This window comes from Papio anubis, chromosome 17, assembly GCF_008728515.1.
Source record: "Papio anubis isolate 15944 chromosome 17, Panubis1.0, whole genome shotgun sequence".
In the NCBI taxonomy this organism is placed as follows: Eukaryota; Metazoa; Chordata; class Mammalia; order Primates; family Cercopithecidae; genus Papio; species Papio anubis.
In genome coordinates this window covers 59,218,294-59,236,446 of record NC_044992.1, presented here as the reverse complement: position 1 = coordinate 59,236,446, position 18,153 = coordinate 59,218,294, and the positions used below count along the sequence as shown (strand labels likewise).

The following is an 18,153-nucleotide window of genomic DNA, read 5'->3' as shown; positions in this document are numbered from 1 at the left end:
AGACTCCGTCAAAAAAAACAAAAAACAAAAAACAAAACAAAACAAAACAAAAAAACAGAAAAAAGAAAAGATGATCAGAATATCTGGGGCAATAGGGTTCTCACTGGAAGGAAGCTTGGGGCGCTGCAGGGAAAGAGAGAAGGCCAGCCTGGACCCCTGCTGGTGAGGGAAGGCGGGACCACCTCACAAAGGAGCTTGTAGGCCATGGTTGGGAATTTGGGTTTTACTCCAGGGTTTCAGCAGAGCAGTCTAGGTTTGATTTACATTCATCAAATGTCACAGTGTTGGTCAGGTGGAGGACGAATTGTAGGTATCCAGGAGGGGCAGGGAGAAGAGTCAGCAGGCCATCCCAGCTCAGGCACACAAACTGTGTATTTGACAAGGTTGGGCTTGGATACACACACTGCAGGCAGTGAATGGGTTAGACAGTCACACAAACTGAACACTTATTTGGGTCAATGCCTATACAAGGCAAAGAAAGGCTGCCTATCAAAGAAACGTGTTTGGGAGACACAGTCCTTGCCCTCAGCTTATTTCCTGTTTACTTAAGTTGGTGCAAAAGTCATTGCGACTTTTGTCATTACTTTTGCATTAACCTAATAGTCAACTCAGAGCACACACAGAAAGGTGCCATGCAAACAAAACCACCATTAAGTCAGTGCATGCCAGTGGCTAAATAAGTGCAAAAGAGGAATTGGAAAATAAGCAACTGGGGTACTCTGGAAAGAGACGTTGGAGCCTTCTTTAGACGGGACAAGCATTCCCTTTTCCAGCAGGTGGGGTGTTGCCAACCCCCCAGCCTAGCCCATGCCCTTGGTGGCTACCTGGCTGGGCCGTCTAAGAACCTGGCTCCAGGCTCCAGTTTCTCCACTTATTCCGAGGTGAGAAGCGGGTGACTCAGGGGAGGTTGCTCCCCAGCACGCTGCGTTCTTGGCTGGGAATGACTCACTACCTTGTTCCCTCCTTCACGAGTGACCCGGGGCCAATCCCTTAATGTGTCTACACCTCACTCTTCTCATCAGACCGGGACAATTGCCTGGTGGAGTTTTTGACTCCCCAGGGGCAGGGCTCCTGTCTGCCACCGTCCACGTTTCTAGTGAGGCCGCTGATAGCGTCCGGAGGAGCGTAAAACCCTCGGGTAGACCCAAGGCCCCAGGCCCTCCCCGTGCACCGAAAGGGGGTTTTAATGCCAGTGCGTCTGCGTTCTTTTAAAGGGAGAGCCGTTAAACAGCATTTTGTACCGAATACAATTCGCAAACATTCCTGTCTTGGAGAATTTTCTTTTGGGTATCTCCTTGTAAAAACTCGCTTGGAAAAAAAAAAAAAGCAACTGGAGCAGGCCTTCAAAGACAGCAAAGCAGGGACCAGAGGCTCTGGGGAGAGCGCGGGCGGAGGCAGACCAAGGGGCCTCCGTTGCTGGGGGGACCTGGGCGGCTTGACGCCGGGGCCAGTACTCTGCTCCCCCCGCGCAGCCGAAAGCGGGCGCGGTGTCGCGGGGAGAGGATGCCCGGCAGCAGCGTGGGCGGCGGGCTGGGGGTGCTCGCCCGGGTCCCAGACCTCGGCCCGCGCCGAGGCGCCCCGCACTTTCCAGCGCAGCGGGTCTTAGCCTGGAGACACCGGGCGTCTCCACTTCCAGCCTCCCGAGCTGCAGCGGCGCCCGCGGTTCTCCCCCGGCCCGCCAGGTGGACCCGGACCAGCGCACCCTGCTCTCCGCCCGAGACCCTCCCCCGTGCCCTGGCTGCCTCCGCGCCCCGCCCCGCCTGCAGCCTGCAGCCCGCAGCCCGCGCCCCGGATTACCTGCCCCGGAGTCACAGTCCGCAGCCCGGACGCTCCCAGGCTGGATCCGCGGGGCCCGGAGCCACATTCCTAGGGGAGGGGTCCCCACCTAGAGGGTCGCGGATCACGTTACCCGCCGGGAGGAGGAGACCGCGGGAGGCAGAGTAAACAAGGGGTAAAAAGTTGCATTTGGCTCATTTTTTTCTTTTTTTTTAAAATCGTGCTTCGACGCTGGTGGACTCGGGGACACGGCGTCCTCCCAGTTCCCGGAGCCCGGCGGTCCCGGGGCGGTTTCCCAGGGCAGAGGCACCTCTCCGGGCGGCGGGTGCGGAGCTGGTCTGCCCGGCCCTGAAGGCGACCCCGGCCGCTCGCTGGCTTCCTGGAAGCGCGGCCGCAGGAGCAGAAAGGCTCACATCCACGCGCACAAATAAATCCGCGGGCAGCTCCGCGTCGCCGGCGGCAAGGAAACCTCGGGCTGATTCAATGCAGACGCGGGGCGTCTGCCCGGGCAGGAGCGCGGCGGGGCAGGAGGACCGGGCGTGGGGGCAGGGAGGCCGGGGCAGGAGAAAAAGAGAAAACCCCAAAGCCACGTTTTAAAAATGCGGGTGAATTTTCAATGCCGTCAGCCCGGGGGAGGGGAGGGGGCCAGCTGCGGGCGCCGGGGTCGGCGGTCCACCCGGGGCAACTTTCCGGGCGGGAGGCGCGGCCGGAGGGGGCGGCGCCGGCGGCGGGAGGCGGGAGTCGGGGGCCGGGGGGAGTCACTTTAAAGGCTCTTTCTTACCCATAATGCTTTGTGGGGACGTTGACAAGTGGATCCAAGATGGCGTAGAAAGTAATGACAGGTAAGTCCTGACTTCCCCCTTCTCTGCTCCTGGGGCCGCTCCGCGAGCTCCCGGAGCTCTCCGGGGAGGGGACCCGACTCCCCTCCGGTGTCCCGGACCCCGGGCGCGGCGGCCCCGGGGCGGGCTGAGGGCCGGGGCGGCCCGCGGCGGGGCCTGGGAAGCGGGGCTCTTCGAGGCGAGGCCCGGACGCTGGGGCTGTTTACAGCTTCTTCCCCACTTAGTCCCCTTCCCCTCCGCTGGGGCCCGCGGCGCCCTGGGCCCTGGCCGGAGAGGGGGCCTTGCACGCCCGGCCCGGGAGCCAGCGGGAGGTTTCTCTGGCCCGGGGCACTCTGGGAGGGGGACTCGAGCCTCCCGGCACGTTCCCCTCCTCCGGGTCGCGGCTGGGGGTGGGGAGCGTGCGGGCCTCCCACGCCCCGCTCGATGCCCCCCCTCAGGGCTCGGACTTACACCGGGTGGGGCGGGGGCTGGAGCGGGGGCGTCGGGAAAAGTGGGTCAGGGGTGCGCCCCCTCCCTCCCCCGCGGAGGGCTCTCGGCCCGAGATTCACTTTCTTCCCCCCTTTCCCCGCCCCCTCCTCGGAAATGCTCTTTGGCCCACAAGCACATCAACAAAAATAAAGATAGGCTCTCTTTTCCTGGAGATTCCTTGAGAGTACTCCAGTACCCTTTTCAAGGGCTCACAGACTGCAGTCTTACCTAGGGAACTTTGATTCCTCTCCCCCAAATTATTGGAGCCTTCTGCACCCTCGCCTTTGCTGAGAATTCTTCAGACAGGGCTGGAAGCCAGGATCCTCTGATTGTTCTTGGATCGGGATTCTCAGGTTTTGTTTGCAATTCAAAAATTGTCATTCCTTCTCCCTCACAACTTAACACTTTTCAGGCAAATCATTAATATAATAAAAAGTGTAACTTCACAGAGACAGTGGATTCCTGGAGCGGAGGAAGGAGGGAGGAGTTGTCTGTCTTGCCTAGTTTGTTCTTAATTTTGCTCTCAAACTCATATTAACTAAATTTCCTCTCCTTCATTTCTTTCTGCTTTTGAAAGTAAGGTCAGCCCGTGTTAAAAAAGATGACTTTGTTATGTTTTTGAGTTTTAAGAGCATTGTATAATCTATTCTTTTATCTTACTGAAAGGAAATGTTTTAAGGTCAAAAAAAAGACTCATTGCAAAGCTGCACACTGTACCATTTTTTGTAACTTTTTCCATTTTAAATGTGGATGCCCTTTCACTTCAGGCTGATAAAATGTTTGCTGCTGATAATGTCTGTTACTGGTGTTGTATAGACACATCTTTTCTATTTGCCTCAGGAATTGGATGAAGTAATTGATCACTAATGAACTACAGTGCTGGTGAGATGTGTAAGGTGAGACTGCAGTTGAAAATAATTTCCTTTTTTTTCTTTCTTTATTTTAATCAACGTCTGAGAGTAGGGCTGAAACTGAGTAATTTGATGGGGCCATCTTTGTTTTCCAAATATATCACTCAGTCAAATGGGTCTATGGGCAGGGCTAGATTTAGAAAGGAAAAATATGTTGAATGTACCAATCTTTTCAGTTGCTCCAACATACTCAAACATAGTGGTACTTAACTAAGAGCCAAATGTTACTTGCAGCTATTCTTGATCAGTATCTTCACCAGGGATAATTATAGTTTGCCTATTCAAATTTTCTTGCGTAACTTTACTTGGATGTCTTAATTTTATTTGTGTTTTGGTGTCTATCACCTACTGTACGTTTAGTCCCGGTGATTATGTATATGGATTTTGTGTGTACCTGGTTTGTGGGACTCTTGTAAAGTATACCCTTTCCGTTGGAAAGAATTAGGCAGGTCAGTCACTCCTGCTTTTATTTTCTGAAAAATGGAGTAGTACTTTTCTCTTTAATGATTATTTTGAAATAAAGATGATAGTGTTGAGATCTGTTTAGCTTATTAGGGATAAGACTAGTTTGTCATTATGTCCTGATCACACATGGTGTGTGAATTCAGACTGCTTTATTTAATCTAATTTGTAATGCTTTGGATTTAAAGGATATTATTGATACAGTGTTAGTGAATAGTTTTCTGTGCTACAGAGAGGAAGAGAAGTTTGCTACTTTAACATTTTTCACAAGCAGTTTTCTCAACTTAAAATATTTTACTAATTTTTTTTTTTTAGAAAAACATAAGTAATTGTGATCTATTGGTTACTGCAGTTTTTTTTTTTTTTTTTTTTCTTTCTCTCTCTCCACACATCTGGGCCTCTGGATTGTGAAATCCTCACAAATTTTTCATGTCTATCACAACATCTGTTTAAGAAGAATAAGCTGTCCTTTTTTTTTTCTGGATTGAGGCATGTAATTGACATTTTGCCTTAAAAAAATAAAAACTTAGGAGAGGAAGGTAGACATAAACCAAGATACTTTTGTAAATGCACATATTACATTTTCTTGTATTTGAAACTCAGCAGTGCTTATGTTTATTTCATATAATTTTTATTTTTGACAGAGCAAATATGGATTTTTAAATTTATTTTTATTTTGCAGATGGAGGCATATTCCTGCCTTAGACCTCCCAATTTGAACTTTATATATTTTATATATATAGATTTTATATATATCTATAATTTTATATATATATAGATTTTTTTTTCTTTTTTTTTTTTTTTTTTGACACAGAGTTTCACTCTTGTTGTCCAGGCTGGAGTGCAGTGGTGCAATCTCAGCTCACTGCAACCTCTACCTCCCAGGTTCAAGCGATTCTCCTGCCTCAGCTTCCCAAGTAGGGGTTATAGGCATGTGCCACCACACCTGGCTAATGTTGTATTTTTAGTAGAGAGAGGGTTTCACCATGTTGGTCAGGCTGGTTTCGAACTCCTGACCTCAGGTGATCCACCCGCCTTGGCTTCCCAAAGTGCTGGGATTACAGGCGTGAGCCACCATGCCTGGCCTTATCTTATTTTTTGAAACCTACAGATAACTTTGTGGAAAGGAGCCAGTGGTCTGCTTTTTCCCTATGGAGATGTTTGTTTGTAGTCTAAAATGGAATATTTAGAATTAGGTAATCTTGTGTGGCTAGTGTTGTTTGACCTGAATTGTGTCAAGACATTTTCCACAGTTCTCACACATGTAGACTATGTGAAGTGTTAGTATTCATTTCAAAGTGAAGTTAGTGGTTGGCCACTGAACAACTTGTTACACAGAGTATTCTAAAATGGGAAATGCCATAGTATTGAAGGTTGTGGTGAGGTAGAAGTCTGTGTCTCTGAGCTGAATAAAGATATAGCTTTTTTAGTCTGTCCTTTTGGCTGGGAAGCTAGGACACTATTTTTAGGTAAGGCTGTAGTTTTTGGGAGTAAGTACCTTTCTATTAGCTGGTAAGCTTGATTATTGCATTTGTTAACAAGAAGTTTTTATTTTCTAATGCCATAGATATTAAAATGCATTGTTTTAAAGTTGGTATATATTTATAGACTGTCTAGTTTTCACTGGAGTGATGCCAAAACAACAGGAAAAGTAATTTTTACTTGCAAAGGGCCTCGTGTAATTAAAAAATCTACAGCATATTCATGAAAGGCTAAGAATAGTGTGCAGAGGGACCTACAAGTAAGCAGGGCAGATCTGATAGATGCATGTGTTTTCTGTTTAAGCAGTAGGCTTGGCATTAATATTGAATGTAGATTAGTCTTTAATTGTCTGTCAGAGACCCTAAGATCCAAATACAGGCCCCATACAAGAAATAAAGACCTTTGCCTTTTGTTTCAAATGTATAGAAGATTTCAGGCGAAGTTTACCAACAATAGTTATCCAAGAGATGGGGAGGAACTACTTAAAAAAATTATAAGCAAATTTTTAGGTTTAATTTTCATAAACTTAGGTGAATGTACATGCAGATGTAAGCAGATGTAATTGAATTTCTAAGTAATGTTTTGAAATGTTTTCCAGAAGAAAAGTGATACAAGTGGAGAGTATGCCATACAAACTGTCTTGCCATTCATTTCAGTTGATGAGTACAGTCAGGGTTACTTCTGTAGCATTGGCTAGAAGCAGCATATAACATGATAGTTTATTGCTTTGAAGGTGGCTGGGATAATAATTTTGGGTAATCTTGAATCTATTAGAAGTTAATATTCTTCTTTTTAAAAGACCACTGTAGATGTAACAGGAAGAATTTTATTTATATATACATGTAATAACTATTTTGGTCAACTTTTAATTATTTAAAAGAAATGGAAAGTTTTTCATCTAATACCAACAGTCACACCGACTTGTTTACTCTTGTGAATCGTGCTGGGTCAGTTTCTCCAAGTAAGAGCAGGAAGTTGTTTGGTAAAGCAGTGTATACATACCTCTTGCCTTTGAACAAAAAAGAACTTGATTCATTGTCAGGTTCTTCAAAGAATGCATGGCATCTTTGTTGACTGAACTGTTCTGAAGTGTGAATGTTTGTGATTTTTGTCATTTCTGTGCCATATTTTAGGTGTTCTTGGCACATCTGAATTTGCCTTTTTGCTTCCTTCTGCAGAAATTATCTTTGTTGTGATGAAAATATCCTGTAATGCGAGCTTCCTGTCAGTAGGCAACGTGTTTAACTAATATAATTTTAAAAACTTACTTACTTTTATGCAAAACTCCTGTATGCTTATGGTAAACAAATTTGAGCAGTACGTAAGTACGTAAAGTAAAAAAGGTTAAAAAAAAGAAAAGCCTCTGTTCTTCCTCTGTCTCTAGTCCTGCTCCCCTGAGCTGAATCTGGTAAACAGCTGGGTGTCATTTAGCTTTTGGAAGACCTCTCTATTCCTGAGATATTCTGGCAGTGTGGAAGTAGAGTGAGAAGTCAGAAAAGGCATGGTCATTGAACCAGAGTTTGAATGTTGTGCAAGGACTATGCTGTTCTTATTTTCTGTGATAAGTAATAATGATAAACTACCATCAGCTTAAGATAACTGTAATTTGAATTGTGAAACACGAAAACAGTTAATTCTTTAGTCAGGTTGGTAAAGTTTTGATTTGTGGATCTTTTAAAAGAAATATGCGTGAATTGAATTCATGTAATGTTAGGGCTGGTGGGGGTTAATGGTAGTAATGCATTACCATCTGTTGAATTTTAAGATAAGCTGCACAATATATTTACTATAGGCTTTTTATAACTCATCATCTCCTTTAATTCTCACAGCAACTCACGAGATAGGTATTTCCATTTTACAAAGGAAGAAATTCAGGCTTAAGTGTGACTCAACTAACGTAATGTCACGAGACCAGTAAAGTAGTGGAGCTGGTGTTCTTTCTGGAAAGCCTGTGCTCTTCTTTCTCTAGCTAGTCTGAGTGACTTATTTTCCAGATAAGGAAATTTAGGCCTGAAGAAATTAAATGAGTTGCTCAAGGTCACACAGCTCAGTAGTAGCAACATTAAACCAAGCTTGTTTTTAATCTTTGGAGGCTTATCTCAAGACTCTTGGTCCAGTGCTGGTCATGCTACATTTTATTGAACTAGTGTGGACCAAAAGACCACATGCTTTGGAATGGTGTTTTCTACTATGTATTAAAAAAACTTTCTTCTTTGTCTTTCAGAAATTATAAAGAGCTCTGATGGGCTATTTGGGTGATACCCAGTGCAGTGAACTGCAGGTGAGTAAGGTTTAGGAGAAGTTTATTTAGAAAACAAGAATTTTATAATGCCTGAAAGAATAAGGTGGGACAAGGGTGAAGTGATGTAGGGCTGTAGTGAAATGGTGGTAACCTGAAGGCACAGATCCTAACGGAATCGGTTACTTCTGGAACAGACTGAATGATGAACAAGCTCCCAAGAGACTGCCTGCTACCTTGTCAGGTTAGTGTGTGTGAAAAGAGTGAGGGTAGGTTAATCTTCCACTTCTGTTCAGATGAGTAACTGCATAGGGGCTCAACCTATCTGTGTGCTATTGGAACTTGAGAGGTCCTTCAGTTTTTGTGTCAACATTCTTGAGTGGCGATTACTTTGTTCTTCAGTGAACTTGGTTAAGTATTGAATTGTTTTTCCTGTTATCTGCTGTTTACATAGTGTCATGAATGATTGTATGTATCTGCAGTTTTGAGGATTTAAATACTGAGAACAAACATATCAATAGAAACAAAAGGTTGAACTTCTTTTCCTAGTTGTCGTACTACCTCTATTGGTACTATTAGTCTTTCAGATTACTTACCTTTTACTGCAATGCCTGTTAATTAAAAACAGTTAAATCTTGAGTATTTATTATTTCACAGTAATTAATCTTCTTGGTCAACTAAGGTATCTTCATCTTTCATTATTATACTTAGGAAACGGTAATACTACAGAAATAAATTAGAAGGCTTTTAATACTTTCCTTGTGAGCATCAGAGTTAAAATTATTATTATTATTATTTTTGAGATAAAGTTTCGCTCTTGTCGCCTAGGCTGGAGTGCAATGGCACGATCTTGGTTCACTGCAACCTCCGCCACCTGGGTTCAAGTGATTCTCCTGCCTCAGCCTCCCGAGTAGCTGGGATTACAGGTGCTTACCACCACGCCCAGCTAATTTTTGTATTTTTAGTTGAGACAGGGTTTCACCATTTTGGCCAGACTGGCCTCAAACTCCTGACCTTAGGTGATCTACCCCCCTTGGCCTCCCAAAGTGCCAGGATCACAGGCGTGAGCCACCACACCCGGTCTAAAATTATTTTTTAATTAATTTTCTTTTTTTTTTTTTTTGAGAGGTGGAGTCTTGGCACTGTCACCCAGGCTGGAGTGCAGTGGCACAATCTCAGCTCACTGCAACCTCTGCCTCCCAGGTTCAAGCGATTCTTCTTACCTTAGCCTCCCAAGTAGCTGGGATTATAGGTGCCCACCTCCACACCCAACTAATTTTTTTGTATTTTTAGTAAAGATGGGGTTTCACTGTGTTGGCCAGGCTGGTCTCGAACTCCTGACCTCATGATCCACCTGCCTCAGCCTATCAAAGTGCCAGGATTACAGGTGTGAGCCACCATAGCTGGCCATGAATTTTCAATACTTGTCTTTTGTGAGATGTCTTCATCTGCAGAATGCTTCAGCTCTTTTTTTTTTTTTTTTTTTTTTTGAGACAGAGTCTCGCTCTCGTTGCCGAGACTGGAGTGCAGTGGGGCAATCTCAGCTCACTGTAACCTCCCCCTCTTGGGTTCAAGCGATTCTCCTGCCTCAGCCTCCCGAGTAGCTGAGACTATAGGTGTGCGCCACCACGCCTAATTTTGTATTTTTACTAGAGATAGGGTTTCACCATGTTGGTCAGGCTGGTCTCGAACTCCTGACCTCAAGTGATCCACCCGCCTTGGCCTCTCAAAGTGCTGGGATTACATATGTGAGCCACTGTGCCCGGCTAGCTTCAGCTCTTAATAAAATGACTTTCCATCCTCCCTTTTGCACTTTGGCTATGTAAGACTTAAAGTATCTCCAGCTAATTTTTTTACTCATCTGGTTTAAGCTGGACTTTTTAGCTTTGTGTTTTTTGTAGTTAAAAAAAAAACTATCTACATTTTGCTTTTAATTGTTCTCAGGTCTCCTGGCCCCTGGTTCTTTGATTTGTCTGAGTCCACACTGCCTTTTAACTCATACAGTTCACTGCTAAGTCAGCAAGTTGGCCTTGAGAATCCCAGAGATTTTAGTGTGCCAATATGGTATATTTTTAGGGCTTACAGTGAAACTTGGGCTGAGTACTTGCTGATTGGTTAAAATAATAAAGAAGTAAATTGTTAAAGTAGTAAATAAATGTTAAACTAATAAGTAAAAAAAAAAAATTTTTTTTTCAAGACAGAGTCTCACTCTGTCACCCAGGCTGGAGTGTACTGGTGGGATCTCGGCTCACTGCCACCTCTGCCTCCTGGGTTGGGTTCGAGCGATTCTCTTGCCTCAGCCTCCCTAGTAGCTGGGACTTTGCCATGTTAGTCAGACTGGTCTCGAACTCCTGACCTCAGGTGATCCACCCGCCTTGGCCTCCCAAAGTGCTGGGATTACAGGCGTGAGCCACCGCGCTTGATCAGGTTCTTTGTTTCTGGAGTGGTTGCTCTTTTTGCATGACTTGTCTTCCACTGGTTCATAGGGATGGTCAGAGGACCAATTGAGGCAGTTGGCTGGTCCTTGAAAATTTGGGTTTGGGTTAGTTATAGGTCATCATGACCAAGGAGAGTATGAAAACACTCAGTCAAGGCCAAAGTGAGCAGTAGAAGGGAGGGGTGGTCCTTTTGAGACTTTATCAAGCTTGTTTCCTGGAACCCCTTTGTTTCCTCAGTAGGGTAGAACTTTATTACTTAATGTTGAATAAATTGATATTAAATAAATTAAATGTTGGGTTATTATCCTAAGACAGTTGATTTTCTTTTTGGCTTTTCATTTCAAAATATACATTTTTAAAATTCATTTTAAATTATAATACATTATAGTTTGATTTTTTTTTTTTTTTTCTGGAGATAGAGTCTCGCTCTGTCACCCAGGCTGGAGTGCAGTGGCCGGATCTCAACTCACTGCAAGCTCTGCCTCCCTGGGTTCACGCCATTCTCCTGCCTCAGCCTCCCGAGTAGCTGGGACTACAGGCGCCCGCCACCTCGCCTGGCTAGTTTTTTGTATTTTTTAGTAGAGGCGGGGTTTCACCGTGTTAGCCAGGATGGTCTCGATCTCCTGACCTCGTGATCCGCCCGTCTCGGCCTCCCAAAGTGCTGGGATTACAGGCTTAAGCCACCGCGCCCGGCCTATAGTTTGATTTTTAAAAACTTACTGTATCATGAAACATTTACATCTTACAGATTTTACAATTTAACTTTATATATTGAAAGGCTGCAAAAATAATTTCATCAAGTCATGCTACAATTTACCTAAGTGTTTTTATGTTAAGTATTTATACTGCTGTCTGGCTGGTTTTCAGTTAACACTTTAATCTACATCACTGTAGATATTGTTGCATTTTTTCTAATGATATCTTAAGGATAAATTTTGGAGTCTATTATTATGTTCAAGGGTATCAATATTTTTATGGCTCTTCACATATATTGTCCTACTGTTTTCAAGGGTGTTATACCAGTTTGTGCTCTTAAGAGATATGGATATACCTGTTTTACCATAAGTAGTACAGAAAACCATTTTTTCCTCAGAAGTTTTTGTGAATTTAATAGTGTAAAATGGCACTTTCATTTATTTGTTATATAATGTTGAATTTAACTATTTGAGCCTCTTTATGGTGAATTGTTTGTTGATATCTGTTGCTGTATTATGCAGTTAACTATTTAGGCTTTGAATGGTAAAGCTGGTATAACATGGTCAGTAAAAATTGTTTATAAGAGAGTATGGTCGAAATGATAAATGATCTTGGGAAGAGTGGTTGAAGGGGAACAGATGGATTATTCCAGGATTCAGTTCAGCAAGTATTTATTGGGCATCTGCTGTGAGCCCCTTTGTATCACTGTGACCTCTGAGTGGTTCTCGAGTTCTTGTGATGGCATGTGCTGGGTTGAAGCAGGACACTGCTTGAGGCTTGACCATTTGTGGGTTCTGGCTTCTGTTGTCTCTCTCTCTTTTTTTTTTTGAGGTGGAGTCTCGCTCTGTTGCCCAGGCTGGAGTGCAGTGACACGATCTTGACTCACTGCAACCTCTGCCTCGCTGGTTCAGGTTGATTCTGCTGCCTCAGCCTCCTGAGATTCTGGGATTACAGACTAGCACTACCATGCACTGCTATTTTTTGTATTTTTAGTAGAGATGGGGTTTCACCAGTGTTGTTCAGGCTGGTCTTGAACTCCTGATCTCGTGATCCACCCGCCTCGGCCTCCCAAAGTGCTGGGATTACAGGCGTGAGCCACCGTGCCTGGCCTTCTATTTGTGGCTGCTTGGATTGCTGAGAAGACCACAACTGTCTAGGCCATCTTTAACTCATTCAGGGCATACCAGTGTGCCATGACACACCCTTTGAGAAGCTCTGTTCTGAGGGATCCAAAGATAAAGGAAACATTGTTCTGTTGACAAGGAACTAATAATTATCTGTAGAGAGAATAGGGGCACCCCCAAATGAAAGGACTAATAGGAGCCATTGAAGGGGGCCATACAAGGTACTTTGGGATTAAGTGGAGGGAGCGATACTACCTCCTTGGGAATATCAGGGAACACTTGAACTGAAGAGGTGGCATTTAAATCACACCACCAGGAAGCCGAGAAGCAAAGGGAAAAGGGCATTCTGGAGGGAAGTCTGGGGGTTATATCAGAAATGTGGGTGTCAGGAAATTGCATATCCAAGTTTCCTGGGTCCTAGGATACATAAAGGAACATAATGGAAGGTAAGACTGCCAATAGATCAGGACTGGGTTTTGTGGAGGTTTTTTTTTAATATTTAACTTTTTCTTATTTTCATTTTTTATAAAGTTAGGGGATGCTGTGTTCCCCAGGCTGTCTTGAACTCCTGGCCTGAAGCACTTGGCCTCCCAGAGTGCTGGGATTACAGACCTGAGCCACCATGCTTGGCCTTGGAGTTTCTTGAATGTTAGAGTAAGGATGAGTATGATGGATTGTAGGGAAGAGAATTGAGAGACAGAGCCTTTAGTTGGGTTCGTACTCTTAGTAGTCTAAGGTAGGGCGATGAGAGCCTGAATTGAGTTGGTGGCCATGGAAAGGATTCAAGAGTTATTTTGGAGGTTAAATGGAGAGATGTGGTGACTGATTAGATGGGGTAGGGTGGGAACAGTTAATTCTGTATCTCTGTTTTTTTTTTTTTTTTTTTTGAGGCGGAGTCTTGCTGTCCCCCAGGCTGGAGTACAGTGGCGCGATCTCCGCTCACTGCAAGCTCCACCTCCCGGGTTCATGCCATTCTCCTGCCTCAGCCTCCCGAGTAGCTGGGACTATAGGCGCCCGCCTAGCTAATTTTTTGTATTTTTAGTAGAGACGGGGTTTCACCGTGTTAGCCAGGATGGGCTCGATCTCCTGACCTCGTGATCCGCCCGCCTCGGTCTCCCAAAGTGCTGGGATTACAGGCGTGAGCCACTGCGCCTGGCCCTTTCTTTTTTTTTTGAAGTACAGTGGCTCGATCTCAGCTCTCTGCAACCTCTGCCTCCTGGGTTCAAGCGATTTTCTCGCCTCAGCCTCCCTAGTAGCTGGGATTACAGGCATGAGCTACTACGCCCACCTAACTTTTTTATTTTTTGTAGAGATGGGGTCTCGCCACATTGCCCAGGCTGGTCTTGAACTCCTGAGCTCAAGCCATCCACCTGCGTTGGCCTCCCAGAGTTCTGTCTCTCTCTTTTTTTTTTTTTTGAAACGGAGTCTTGCTTCTTCGCCCAGGCTGGAGTGCAATGGCATGTTCTCAGCTCACTGCAACCTCCGCCTCCCGGGTTCAAGCTGTTCTCGTGCCTCAGCCTCCTGAGTAGCTGGGATTACAGGCACCCGCCACCATGCCTGTCTAATTTTTGTATTTTTAGTAGAGATGGGGACAGGGGTTTATATAGAACTTGAGTTCTACATCTCAAGTTAGAGATGAGGTTGTGGTTTTTATGGTTGGGTGGCTGGAAGAATGGGACATTAAGGAAAAAAAAAAGAATAGGGAAGTCAGGAGGGAGAATGGCTCTTAGGAGTTTAGAATGAAGATGAATTTGGTTTTGATTGTGTTGAGTTTAAGGAGCTGGTAGAAAGTTGAAATCAGAGTTTTAATCCTAGAAGGAACTTCAGAGATTTATTGGGGCAACAGCTAAGGAAGTTTAGAGCCCTGAAAAGTTAGAGGAATCAGTGAGGTCTCACAATTAGTTAAAGCAGAACCAAGATGGAAGCTTCAAGATTCCCAGTCCATGACTTCTCTCTGCTTCACACCGAGAAATACTGAAGGTTCTCAGCAGTGGTGTCTCCTCACCCAGGCAACAGTGCTCAATAGAGTAGGAAGTGGCATAGTTATGTTGGGGAGTGAGGACTTTATTTTCCTTTTTTTATTTTTATTTTTAATTTTTTGAGATGGGGGTCTCGCTCTGTTACCCAGGCTGGAGTGCAGTGGTGCAATCTCAGCTCACTGCAGCCTCCGTCTCCCAGATTCAAGTGATTCTCCCACCTCAGCTTCCCAAGTAGCTGGGATCACAGGGGTGTGCCACCACACCTGGCTAATTTTTGCATTTTTAGTGGATATGGAGTTTCACCATGTTGGCCAGGCTGGTTATTTTTTTAAATTTTTTTTGAGACAGAGTCTTGCTGCTTCACCCAGGCTGGAGTACAATGGTGCGTTCTCGACTCACTGCAACCTCTGCCTCCCGGGTTCAAGCAATTCTCCTGCCTCAGCTTCCCCAGTAGCTGGGATTCCAGTCATGTGCCACCATGCCCAGCTAATTTTTATATTTTTAGTAGAGACAGGGTTTCACTCAGTTGACCAGGCTGGTCTCGAACTCCTGAACTCAAGTGATCCACCCACCTTGGCCTCCCAAAGTGCTGGGATTATAGGCATGAGCCACCATGCTCAGCCCAGGCTGGTTATTTTTTCATTAAAAGTTTTTTATTATGGACATTTTCAGACATACAAAAGTAGAAAGAAGAGTGTAATCAATGCCCGTGTACCCCGTCCACCTTCACCCGCTCTCTGTGTTGTTTCATCTGTTTCCTCCCTCTTCATCAATTACAGTGAAGCAAATGGTGAAGCAAAAGTAATTTGGTGACCTTAAATTTTGTGTATTAGCAAATATGGAGAGTCAAACAGTTTAATAGGATATGTTCTTAGGTTTCTGCATGGGGTCTGGAGTAAAGAGAAAGAGGACTAATTCCAGAATTGCTATGCTGCCTCCATTTTGTGTCTTTGGGCAAATTAACTTAAGTCTTCTGGGACTAAGTCTTTTTGTTTTCCATGACAATGAAAACTTGCTGCTTGTTAAAAATTATAAAATACAATGCCAGGGACAGTGGCTCACGCCTGTAATCCTGGCATTTTGGGAGGCCGAGGCGGGCAGATCACGAGGTCAAGAGTTCGAGACCGACCTGGCCAACATGGTGAAACCCTGTCTCTACTAAAAATACAAAAATTAGCCGGGCATAGCCTGGCATGGTGGTGCGTGCCTGTAATCCCAGCCACTTGGGAGGCTGAGGCAGGAGAATCGCTTGAATCTGGGAGACGGGGGTTGCAGTGAGCTGAGATTGCACCACTGTACTCTGGCCTGCGTGGCAGAACGAGACTCCATCTTGAAAAAAAAAATTATAAAATACAGATGAATAAAAAAGCTGTAATGGCATCACCCGGAGATATCCACTTTTATTTTTGTAGTAAAGTTTTTTTTTTTTTGAGATGGAGTCTCGCTCTTTGTCGCAGGCTGGAGTACACTGTGATGTCGGCTCACTGCAACCTCCCCCTCCTGAGTTCCGAGTTCAAGCAATTCTCCTGCCTCAGCCTCCTGAGTAGCTGGGATTACAGGCGCCTGCCACCAGGCCTGGCTAATTTTTGTATTTTTAGTAGATACAGGGTTTCACCATGTCGGCCAGGCTGGTCTTGAACTCCTGATCTCAAGTGATCCACCCATCTCGGCCTCCCAAAGTGCTGGGATCACAGGGGTGAGCCACTGCACCCAGCCTGTAGTAAGCTTTTAATTTTGGAATACTTTTAGATTTACAGAAAAGTTAGACACGCAGGTCAGAGTTCTCATAACCTCTTTACCCAGTTTCCCCCATTGTTAATGTCTTAAGTTTCCATGGCATGTTTGTCAAATATAAGAAACCATTGTTGGTACATTTCTATTAACTAATTTTTAGACTTTATTTGGATTTAACCAGTTTTCCCACTAATGTCCTTTTTCTGTTCCAGAATCTATCCAGAATCCTGCAATGAATGTAGTGATTTTGTCTTCTTAGTCTTTTTTGGGCTGTGATAGCTTCTCAGACTTTGTTTTTCATGACAGTTTTCAGGAGTACTATTTAGATATTTAATAGAATGGTCCTCAGTTTGGGATTCTCTGATATTTTCTTCATGATTAGACTGTTTCTCATTCTTCCTGATTTTCTTATGCAAAATATTCAGTACTTAACATGTTTTACAAAAATGAGATGACAATTATTTTATAATGTTTGTTTTTACTTACAAAATGGGATTATACCATATATATTATTTTATAACTTGCTTTTGTCACTTCAGATCTTCCCAGTAACCTTATTGTTATTGTTAACATTGTATAGAAAACTCTGTTCTGAGTTTTAAAGTCTGATTTGAAAATACAGCATTAGAACATAATCTGTTGGTAAATTGAAGATGGCTTTTAAGGGGCTGTGATAGTAGTGGTGGTGGTAGTAATATGATTCTGTGTCTACACAGATAATCTGGAAGGGAAAATCAAGAAATAAAAAGAATAGACAATGTTTTATAGTAATACAATTTTCTTGGCAAGCAGTAACGTTTTCTAGAAGTCAGTCTTTTAGTATAATTTGCTTGCTTGCTTTTTTTTTTTTTTTGAAATGGAGTCACACTCTGCCGCCAGGCTGAAGTGCAATGCCGCGATCTTAGCTCACTGCAACCTCTGCTTCCCAGGTTCAAGTGATTCTCCTGCCTCAGCCTCCCAAGTAGCTGGGATTACAGGAATGTGCTACCAACCCCGGCTAATTTTTGTGTTTTTAGTAGAGACAGGGTTTCACCATGTTGGCCAGGATGGTCTCCATCTCTTGACCTCGTGATCCGCCCACCTCGGCCTCCCAAAATACTGGGATTACTACAGGCATGAGCCACTGTGCCCAGCCTTGCTTGCTTCTTAAGTGTGGCTTTTTTGTTTCTTCATATCTTTTAAATTAATAAGCATGTTAAGTGATTTGGGAAGAGGCTCAAACTCTTCAAGAAATAATTTGGAATTCTTGAAGCTCCAGAACTGCTGGAAATCCTGAAAAGTGGATCAGGAAAAATCAAAGTAATAGATGGAAAAAAAAAATCTCAATTTTAGCTGTTGATATAATTTTTAGAAAATTCAGTTTATCTCAGTCACTAAAACAGATGGCAGAAGGCCCATCAGAATATTTATTTTATGTATTTGAAACAGTTTATACTCTACTAAATTCCATTTATTCTGAAATTTAAGAGAATTTACCTCTTTATGAAAGTGATTATTCAAAATAGAGCATGGGTTGATGATCTTAGTTTTTAGTTTTCTTCTCTGTAGGCTTAGTCTCTCTTCTAATGCTTCGTGCATACTCAGTGATTTCATGTTTTAGCAAAAAATGCAAGTCTGACTGAATAGTAAGCACAGTACAATGAGTAAAACTACTTTGCAGAATATTTTGCCTGTGTATACTATAGGACCATATAGATTCCAGTTTTGGAAAAATGCAGATGAACTTAAAGGTAATACAACATGCCTCTTTGTGACTTGACATGCTAATGAGAACTGAATTTGGTATAGGACAGTTCTTGGTATGCTTGGCATTTAGGCTATTTTAGGTCATCTTTGGGAAATTTAATTATTTATGGAATGGTTTTAGTGAATTAAATGGTTGTCATGGGGATAAAAATGGTGTAAAATGGACTCTAATTTATAAGATAGTTGTGTTGGGCAGATAAGGCATTTTACACAATACATTTAATTCAAGATAATAGATGATTCAGAGGCCAATTAATTG

At 43.8% G+C, this 18,153-nt stretch overlaps 2 protein-coding genes across 9 annotated transcripts in view; one reads left to right on the top strand and one right to left on the bottom strand.

The window, feature by feature from the left end:
* Window positions 1–208: 208 nt before the first annotated feature.
* On the bottom strand, window positions 209–4,192 carry LOC116270969 (translation initiation factor IF-2-like). Its single transcript, XM_031656973.1, has 4 exons — window positions 4,159–4,192; window positions 2,558–3,060; window positions 1,798–2,276; window positions 209–403 (listed from the first exon to the last, which is right to left on the bottom strand). Exons 1-3 carry the CDS (start codon window positions 4,190–4,192, stop codon window positions 1,989–1,991), a joined length of 825 nt encoding a protein of 274 aa, XP_031512833.1. The 3' UTR covers window positions 209–403; window positions 1,798–1,988.
* The window catches only part of HELZ (helicase with zinc finger), a 176,363-nt gene continuing 160,048 nt past the window's right edge, over window positions 1,839–18,153 (top strand). For 3 of the 8 annotated variants that reach the window (XM_031657728.1, XM_031657725.1, XM_031657721.1), the window contains exons 1-3: window positions 2,515–2,618; window positions 3,924–3,979; window positions 8,163–8,219. The gene's annotated coding sequence lies outside the window, so the exon portion shown is untranslated. The other 5 variants (XM_031657722.1, XM_031657726.1, XM_031657727.1 and 2 more) reach the window with 5 other exon arrangements.

Bases quoted from the DNA above. Each gene is read 5' to 3' on its own strand.
- LOC116270969 (XM_031656973.1), bottom strand. From the start codon at position 4,192: ATGTTTGAGTATGTTGGAGCAACTGAAAAGATTG. The intron at 3,061-4,158 runs GTACATTCAACA...ACCCGGTGTAAG, and splicing joins TGGAGCAACTGAAAAGATTG to TCCGAGCCCTGAGGGGGGGC. The intron at 2,277-2,557 runs GTAAGAAAGAGC...CTGCCCGGGCAG, and splicing joins GTCCCCACAAAGCATTATGG to ACGCCCCGCGTCTGCATTGA.